Below are 9599 nucleotides of genomic sequence, written 5' to 3' on the forward strand. Positions count from 1 at the left end.
CGACAATATCTAGAGTCGCCGCTAAAGCCTCTTGTCGCCGGTAATACTGTCGCTGGTAAAGTGTATATTTCTTAGTGATTGTTCGTCATATATTATTTCTAATAAATTTTTTGGTTTCTATAGATTTATAGAGGACAAAGGTGTTAGAGGGAAGAAGTGTTAATAATTTTGTTTTGGAGTTGAAAGCCAATAAGGAATTCTGGTTATAATTGTTTTGCTTCGATTTTAAATTAAATCTTTCAAGTTTTAAAGCTTTTTTCTTTAATTGCACAGGCCTTCTTGCGCATACATATATGTGTCGGGTGTTGAAAATTCGTTATTTTAGGATTTTGTCCAAACATATTAAGAATCAACCAACATAATAGTACGCCCAAATGGTACACAAATAATTATAACAAAACATAATAGCAGCCATAATTATAACAAAACATGATAGTACGCCCAAAGGATACACAACACATATGATCCACCAAAATGGTACACAACACATAAGATCCAGTAAAAGACGTTATAGAAACTTGCATAAAATTCAAATAGAAATTCGAATTAATGTTGGTTATAATATGAATAATGAATGGTCAACCACATAAATGGCTGAAAGACGATTTCTCAACCTTAATTTCCCCCCTTAAAAATCTCAACTTTCCCCACATTTTCTTGAGTGAAAGTTTGATTGTTTCCCAGATTTGAAGGACCTTCTTCTCCATCAACCCCAATCCTTTCTTCATCCGCTCTTTCCATAATTCTCCACTTGCATCACCAACCATGGTATGTATCTCTTCTTCTTGTTGATTTATGATCCTATTTTGAAGAAATTTATTTGATTTATATATGTTGATGACCATGATCCAATTATATGTTTTGATGCATGATGGGTGTATTTCCATTTGGTTTTTGGTTTTTGTTTTTTTCGTTGTAATGATTTGTGGATTAGGCGAATGCGGCATCTGGAATGGCTGTTGACGATCAATGTAAGTTAAAGTTTTTGGAGTTAAAAGCAAAACGGAACTACCGGTTTATTACATACAAAATCGAGGATCAACAGGTGATCGTTGACAAGATTGGTGGCCCCGATAAAAACTACGAAGATTTCACAAACTCTCTTCCTGGCGATGAATGCCGCTATGCTGTCTTTGATTTTGACTTCACTACTGATGAGAATTGTCAGAAAAGCAAGATTATCTTCATTGCCTGGTACCCATATCAAATCTATCATCACAATTCACATGCATGCATGCCTTTTCCTTCCATTTATCTTTTTATCTGACATCATAAAAATGCGATAATCTAGAACTGAGAGGTATATATATGCTGATATAAGAAAACGATAATGGGTTATTGCAGGTCACCAGATACATCAAAGGTGAGAATGAAGATGGTGTATGCAAGCTCCAAAGACAGATTCAAGAGAGAACTTGATGGGATTCAGGTCGAGTTGCAAGCAACGGATCCTAGTGAGATGAGCTTCGATATTTTAAAATCGCGAGCTAATATCTAAATAAATTTCTTCTACAAGAGAATTTGGTTTCATAAACCTTTATTAATCATTCTCTTTTATTATTTTTTTGCTCAATTTTTTCTATAAGATCTAAGTACTCCTCATTAATGTAGTGTAATGCATCACTATGTCCTCGTATCTTCACTTTTTATTGACATTCAATATTCATTAAAGTCTATACTTTTGTACTACGCAATTATTCATATTTGTAATTGGCATTCATTAAATCTAGAGATACTACTACAAAAAATTTAACGTCTAAATCATAGATTAAAAGTTGTAAAGGGAAACCGATATTTCACAAGATTAGTTTCTTCAGCTGTTGGAAAATTGTAACCTTTTATTTTTCTACATTACAATTTTTTAACGGAGTATCCCTGCATGAGATGATATATATGCTGTTAAAAGATCTAAAATTAATGCCTAAAGCACTCGACATCAGCTAAATAGTACTCGGATCATCATTCATGATGATTAGTGACACAGTGAAAGAGGCCTTACAAGTAACAACTACAATTCCTCATCCTTCAAATTTTGGTAGTACGTAAATATTTATGTTATAAAATATACATCATAATTGATTAGGTTTCCACTCAAGAAATAATACTAAATTTTGTAGATTGTGTGTCCTTCCTAATATTGATTAGGTTTCTACTCAAGAAATAATACTAAAAATATTTTGTAGACGTACATAAACTTTTTTTTTTTAATAAAAATTATTATATGTAAAGTATTAGGAATGCATACGCTTGAACCAAATCTTGCATGCCTTGACCCACACCAATGTAAAAGTCCTTACGTCTGCCTTTAACTGCATAAATTTATACATTTTACAAAAAACAACAAACCAATCCTTGTTTTTTTTTTTTTTTTTTTTTTTTTTTTGGGGGGGGGGGGGGGGGGGGGGAGCACACATTTGTATGGGAATTGAAATTTTTTAAAAACTTAGAAATATTTTGAAACCCCTCCAAGTCAAATACAAATACAAGTCTAATATATATCAAATAAGAAGGAAAATTTTTGTAGGAATGTAAGAAACTTTTTATATACATATTTTTTTTAGCAAACTAACAAAATAAATCATTAGATGATTTAAAAGTAAGATGATTCACAAGAAAAAATTCTCAAAAAAAAACATTTGTATATTTATTTTTAAGTAAATCAAGAACAAATTCATTTTTATGCCAATTTTAGTGAATATCTAAAAAATCATTGTAAAAATGAAACATCTATGTTAGAAATAGGGGATGAACAGATTGTTTGAATTCTTTGAAAATCGTAATTCACTATCAAATTCAAGTATTTCGATGGTACAGATCGAACACTCAATTAGATGAAATTTAGAGATATGAAATCAGAGAATATCTATGAAAATGTTCTTCAAGATGTACCAAAAAAATAACCAAAAAACGGATTTATGATTTCTATCTGAAAACTGTCATATGACAGTTTCAAACTGTCATAAAACCATAAAAACTAACATAAAAATGGGTATTTGGATAAGGGTCAAATCAATGGTCAATTATTTGAAAAAACTATTTTCTAATGCATTTTTAATATAGTAACATATTGTATATATAAAAAATTTCCGTGCTGACCTGGACCCAGCCAGGGTTTTGCCACTTGGACCCCACTCCCAGGGGCGCTGCCCTTGGACCCCGTTATATAAAAAATTTTCGTGCTGACCTGGACCCAGCCAGGGTTTTGCCACTTGGACCCCACTCCCAGGGGCGCTGCCCTTGGACCCCGTTTGTTTAGGGGCTTCACCCCTAAATAGTAGTGTACTTTGAATCTTGAAAAACTTGAATAAGTGTGCATTCCTATACCATCCTATCTTGTTCAATATTCATCAAGATCACTTTTGGTCAACAAATTTAATCCTATTACACTTAAATAATATTGATGATATTAAATCACCAACAATCTAGATGTTTTTTTAGAAATTTTTTTATGAAACATGTTATTTTTATTCATATAGTGATTCATATGTTTTGTTCGCTATAAAAATATGTAGAAAAAAACTTTTTACATTCCTACCAAAAACAATTCTTACCGGATATATGGAACTGCTAGTCGGCTGTAGGTGATAGTTTTTGTAAGCATGAAAAAAAATTATGTATCGGTCAACCGTAGCATACCCGAGTTTTATTTTCTAGATCTGCAACTGGCTATATTTTTTGGTCGGTAATTAGGGGATATCTTTAATTTTATTTTTTCTTGAAATGAAGGTTGACACCATCTTCTGTGCTAAACAAAAGTAGGGTACTTTCTCCCTCTATCTATCCTTTTTTCCAGTTTTCTTCATTGTTATCACATTTTTGTTTGATTTATGTATTTGATTTAGAAATTGGGCTTTATAGGCTTGAATGCTCTTATCAAATGAAGGACGAGGGTAAGAGTTCATTCAAGCTAAGGTGAAAACTAAATTCTTGAGCTATTTGATGGTACAATTGTTCTTGCTCTTGAAAACTGTGACAACCCGAAGTTTATCCCGTCTTTGTAACCCGTTCCGTTATTAAAATTCGTCTTTTTCAAATTGTTTCCGTTTACATTTTTAAATTAAGTCATTTATTTAGATACTTCTATTATGACTTAATGGGTGTCCAAACACGTTAGAAACTCATGAAAACATCCCAAACTATTATTTAGAAAATTTATAGTTTCGACCACGTCGGGTTACGACAACTTAATCGGGTGCGACCAAAAGCCTCGCTTAACATCAGTATCGGGTAGAATTCTACCGTGTCCCAAACTTTAACCATATATAAAGTTAAGTGAGACTCATTTGAAGCCTTTTTCCACTCTCTCTCTACTCTCTCTCCTCAATCCAAGTTCTAGGTCCCAAAATCATCAAATTCAAGCTCCAAATCGTCAAGGTAACTATCCTAGCTCATAGTATAACCTCTTTGGCTTTCAAATTCGTGCTTAATCCATGAAATAGGACCATGTTCATGTGTTTACGGCCCTAGAACAGTCCTAGGCCGTAAACACACATAAAATGGGTTTTTGAGCCTTAAAACCCTTCCAAACCACCTTTAGAGCTTAGATATGACTTAGGGGCTTTCAAGACTGGACTTAGAACACCTAAACCTCAACATTGAGGAGGTAAACATGATTTTATGGCCCAAGCACATGCTTGGACTGTAAACACCAATTCTTAGGTCGTAAACACCTTCTAAGGTGTTAAGATGCCCCTTAAACACCTCCTAAGCCTTGGAATAAAGTCTAGAAGCAACCACAAATGTGTTAGGGACGTTAAACTTGATATAAACCACCCCTTAAGGAGTTCACGGCCGTAAACCCCCCAAGGAAAGGTTCCTGGGCCGTAAACTCCTATAAATGGGTCAAATGGTGCCTTAACTTCATCCTATGACTTGTATATTGAGCTAGAAACTCTTGTGATTGACCTAGGACCACCAAAGCACACTTTAAATGGGCACATAAGAGTTTACGGCCGTAAACTCCTCAAATGGTCCTTATGATGTTCAAATCCCATTCCAATGCATTAAAACCAAGCCTATCATTAACCCTCAAGAGTTGTAAGACCATTTAGCACCCTAGAACACCCCACCATGAGTTTACGGCCGTAAACTCATGGGGAGTTGGTCATTAGAACCGTAAACTCTCTTAGGAGTTTACTCTTGAAGAGTAAACTCCATATCCAAGCCATATACGTCCATAGATGTCACCCAGGTCACTCCAAACACTTGTAATGAAGTGTTTTTGCGACTAGAAGTGTATATCCTCAACTAATTAGTAGTACAAAGCCTGATTAGATACAAATGTGTATCTTTTCATATTACATAGGAACCTCGCACGCGTTCAAGCCCCGAACTGACGTTTACCATTCAAACTGACACATTCCGTGATTGGTGAGTTCATACCCCTACACCTTTTTCCATGTTTTTCATTGTTTCCAGGGGGAATACAAGCAAAAGTACAAGGATATCTTGTACTCACACTTATTATTTCATTTGAATTGTTTCATATTCCACATGCTTTTAACAATCAAAATCGTATTAACCAACAGTTTGACTTGCAGAGTTAGTTTTCAAATCTTATTATATATTGTTATATTATATATTTCTCAGATGATTTTCCACTTTATTATTGTTAAAGGCATTAGTTTAGTACTTTTTATTCGTCCTCTGTAACACTCCACAAAGATACGCGAGTGGAGGACCGCCCTTTGTAATTAGAATCTAAAATAGGATTTCCCGCATTATTACGTTTAAATTCGTTAATCTTAATAATTGGAGACATGTCCTTTGTAACACTCCACAGAGATACGCGAGTGCATGACCGCCCCTGTAACCAGAATCTCCTGGAGGGAGAGCGTGACTTGAGTGTATAGATCTATACGGGGCTGACTACCCCGCACCTGGTTGCTAGCTACAGTCGAACCGAAAGGTTCAAGGGTAACGAAAGTCATAAAATGATACTGGACTTCTTATTGCCATATCTAGTCTATCGTATGGTTATGGAACTCGCAATTTAGATAACGGAGATTTACTTGTTAGTAATAATGAATTTAGTAAGCTAATAACCTTAAGAATTAGTTTACTTTCCACACAATAGTTTTATATACATGTTAAAACTAACATACATTTCAAGGATAACAAGGCTTTCAGGAAACCTCACACAAACATTTTAAGTATGGTAGATACTTGTACATTACATTTGGATTCGATAACCAAACACAAACTTTTAGGAAAATAAGGGTTTTTCCTGGGATAACTGAACTGTTCTTAACTAGACCGTGTAACTAATGGATAACTAAACTTTACTTTTAAGAAAATATGGGATTTTCTTGGATTCATAACTTTTACAGAAAACCAAAGGAAACTCGTTCATTTTTAGAAAAACACACCGCTTATGAACTCACCAGCTTTATGCTGATTTTTAAAATGCTTGTATTCTCAGGTCGACATTAGACAGGTACCCCGCGATCTTTTGGAAGTCGGAGCGTATAGAAGACCCGTCTTAGCTTTTGTTCATATGATACTTATATGTATAATACTTGTAACACTTTACTTTCAAACAAATGTAAATTTCCTATGTAATGTAATGTTTTGTGTTTACTATGCTTACTATGTACATTGGTTGCGATACTTCATGACGTCCTCCGTCCCGGAACGTTTCCGCCATCGGTTTCGGGGTGTGACAAAAACATTTTTAGCTTAATTTGAGATATTTTTTTACCACAAGATCTATTTTGCTTGATTTTACTCCAACTGTTCCATTTTTTATGGATTACAGTCACTTAATTCATTAGGTACGTAGCTATTATGGAGATTTATTCGGCATTAACTCAATTGATGCGTAGATGTATTTGTTACCATTATGCTACTTTTGTTTCATTGTATTTTTGATTGTATGAATTGAATTAGGAGTCTCTTATAAGTAAGTATAATGATTTCTGAATATTATTTGTCCTGGATTTGAAGGTTGTTGATATAAGCAAAATATAGGCAAACAAATGGGTCTGCGTTGTAGAATTTTTCCTTACTCACAATTAATATGTAGGCTGTTATCATTCATATTTTTTATCACCAAAAGGTGTGGATTTTATATTGGTAATACTGATTGAATGATCTTTTATTTTCACTTGCTATAAAATGAAAATGTTATATCTTTAATGATTCAAATTTACCTTGCAAAAAACTTACAATTTTAAAAGTAGTTATTTGTTAGTTTGTTCTTAAATTAGAATCATATATGATTGTTCAACAGGTAGAGAAAGATGCTAAAAGGAAAGAAAAAGTTGCAATTATAATTGATTTTGGGAGCTGGAGCTTTTTAAAATGCTAATAAGATGCATGTTTATTATTTAAAAGGAAAAAACATAGAGTGTTGGGTTTAATTCTGACTTTACTTAGAATTGGTGACCGAGTCTCTTGACTTTTCCTCAGGAGTAATTAATGGGTTATTGTTTAGTATTCAAGTTATTGATTAGGTAGTAGTAGAGTTAGTTATCTCGTCCAATATATATATATATATATATATATATATATATATATATATATATATATATGTGTGTGTGTGTGTGTATTTTGTGTTTATATGTAATGTGTACAGGTGGGCAAGATATGATGTAGCAATCAATGAGACTTGCTCCACCCTTGAGACTTTCATGCATGAGTATGTGTGGAGTGAATGGTTTGAATCCTACATTTGGTATCAGAGCCTTAAGACAGTGGGATCATCTGAACAGGTTCTATGTGAACCATAGAGTCCACTGAAAGTTGAAGCTCTGTGAGAGTCAAACAAACCTCTATGTGAGACAAGTTCAAAACCAAGAATTTATGTGAGGGAGTTTGAAGTGCGGTCTGTATGAGTTGAAGGAAAGGTTGTGTGCTGAATCAATGTTTTGGGTAAACCAAGAAGAGAAGCTAACTTGTGTGGTGAAACTATCTAAGGTGAAGAGATAAATTTATGTGATCAAAAAATAAAGAATTATGTGCACCTGTAAGTGTGTATAGGTAGGGTTGAAGAAAAGAAGAAGACTTGAAACAAAACAACAAATATGTGTGATATGTGATAGCCATTATGAAACAGATGATGTTTCATGTTCTTTTTCCAGTCTCGAAGAAGGAGTTTGTTCAGTTTTTTGTAGGTCCGGCCGATGCATCTAGTTTGTGAAGTAGGTGGTGTTTCACAGTGGGTATTGGGTTGTTGGTGTAGAATCTGACGGAGGTGATGGTTGTGCTGGTGTAGATGGAATCCAGTGATGGTGAAACTTGGTTGAAGAAAGAAGAGAAGATGAAGAAGAAAACTGCCAATATGATGATTGGGTAGAGGTTGATTTAAGGGAAAATGAATTATAAGCCCAACGAAGTTTTCAAACCATTCAAAAGACCCTAATTATGTTTTTTCTGTTCAAGAAAACCCAACGAACTTAACCTTTTGTCTAAAAAATCCCAACTAACTTACACTTCTCATTTAGGGTCAACCGGCTAATGAAAGTCAACGAATGACATGGTTGATGACGTGTAATTAAATATTAGAAAATGACTTGTAATACCAACGAAGTTTCAAAACCGTTCAAAAAATCCCAATCATGTTTTGTTTGTTGAAAAAACCCAACGAACTTACGCTGTTGTTCAATTTTCATTAAAGGCAACTAGATTCATTAGGTATACAACTAGTTGGCAAATGACATTGCATTATATTTAATGACATGGAATAAGCAGATTAAAATTTCCCTTTGTATATAGATTTAGGGCTTGGAGAAGAGAAAAACGAATGATGTCTGTGTTTGATCTCTTGTAATAGCTACTTCTTATTCTTCCTCTCAATTGTTGATGTCCAACTCAAGATCTACAAAGAAGATATTTGATGATGCAAACTCTTGTGGATGTAGACGCCCTTTTTGAATTTGGACATCTAGAATGGAGGATCATCCAGAGATATTGTTTAGGGCTTGTTCGAACAAATGGGTAAGTGTAATTGAAAGCTTTATCATGTCCATTTTAATAAGTTTTTGTTTTTGAAAGAAACCAAACAAATAGATAGAATATGGACATGATAAAGCTTTCGATTACACTTACCCATTTATTCAAACAAGCCCTAAACTTTTTTTCACTTGATGATCCTCCGTTCTAGATGTCCAAATCCAAGAAGGGCGCCCACATCCACAAGGGTTTTCATCATCAAATATCTTCTTTGTAGAACTTAAGTTGGACATCAGCGATTGAGAGGAAGAAGAAGAAATAGCTATTACAATAGATCGAACATAGACGTCGTTCGTTTTTCCCTTCTCCTAGCCCTAAATCGATATATAAAGGGCAATTCTAATATGTTTATTCTATGTCATTAAATATAATGTCATGTCATTTGCCAACTAGTTATATACTTAATGAATTTGGTTGCCTCTGATGAGAATTGAACAAAAGCCTAAGCTCATTGCCTTTTTTTTTTTCAAAAAACAAAACACGATTGGGGTTTTTTGAACGGTTTTGAAACTTCGGTTGTCTTAGAAGTCATTTTCTGATATTTCATTACACGTCATAAGCCATGTCATTCGTTGACTTTCATTAGCGGGTTGACCCTAAATGAGAAGTGAACGAAAATGTAAGTTTGTTGGACTTTTTAGACAAAA

The 9599-nt window shown here is 34.0% G+C and overlaps 1 protein-coding gene across 1 annotated transcript; it reads left to right on the forward strand.

Annotated features, from left to right (window-relative positions):
• The first annotated feature begins 659 nt into the window (after window positions 1-659).
• Window positions 660-1643, forward strand: LOC145090871 (actin-depolymerizing factor 7-like). The gene is made up of 3 exons (XM_079028915.1): window positions 660-768; window positions 935-1194; window positions 1345-1643. The coding sequence occupies exons 1-3, from the start codon at window positions 766-768 to the stop codon at window positions 1496-1498; spliced, it is 417 nt and encodes a 138-aa protein (XP_078885041.1). The 5' UTR covers window positions 660-765; the 3' UTR covers window positions 1499-1643.
• Window positions 1644-9599: the final 7956 nt, after the last annotated feature.

This window comes from Lactuca serriola, chromosome 2, assembly GCF_051521515.1.
Source record: "Lactuca serriola cultivar US96UC23 chromosome 2, Lser_US96UC23_V15, whole genome shotgun sequence".
Classification (NCBI taxonomy): domain Eukaryota; kingdom Viridiplantae; phylum Streptophyta; class Magnoliopsida; order Asterales; family Asteraceae; genus Lactuca; species Lactuca serriola.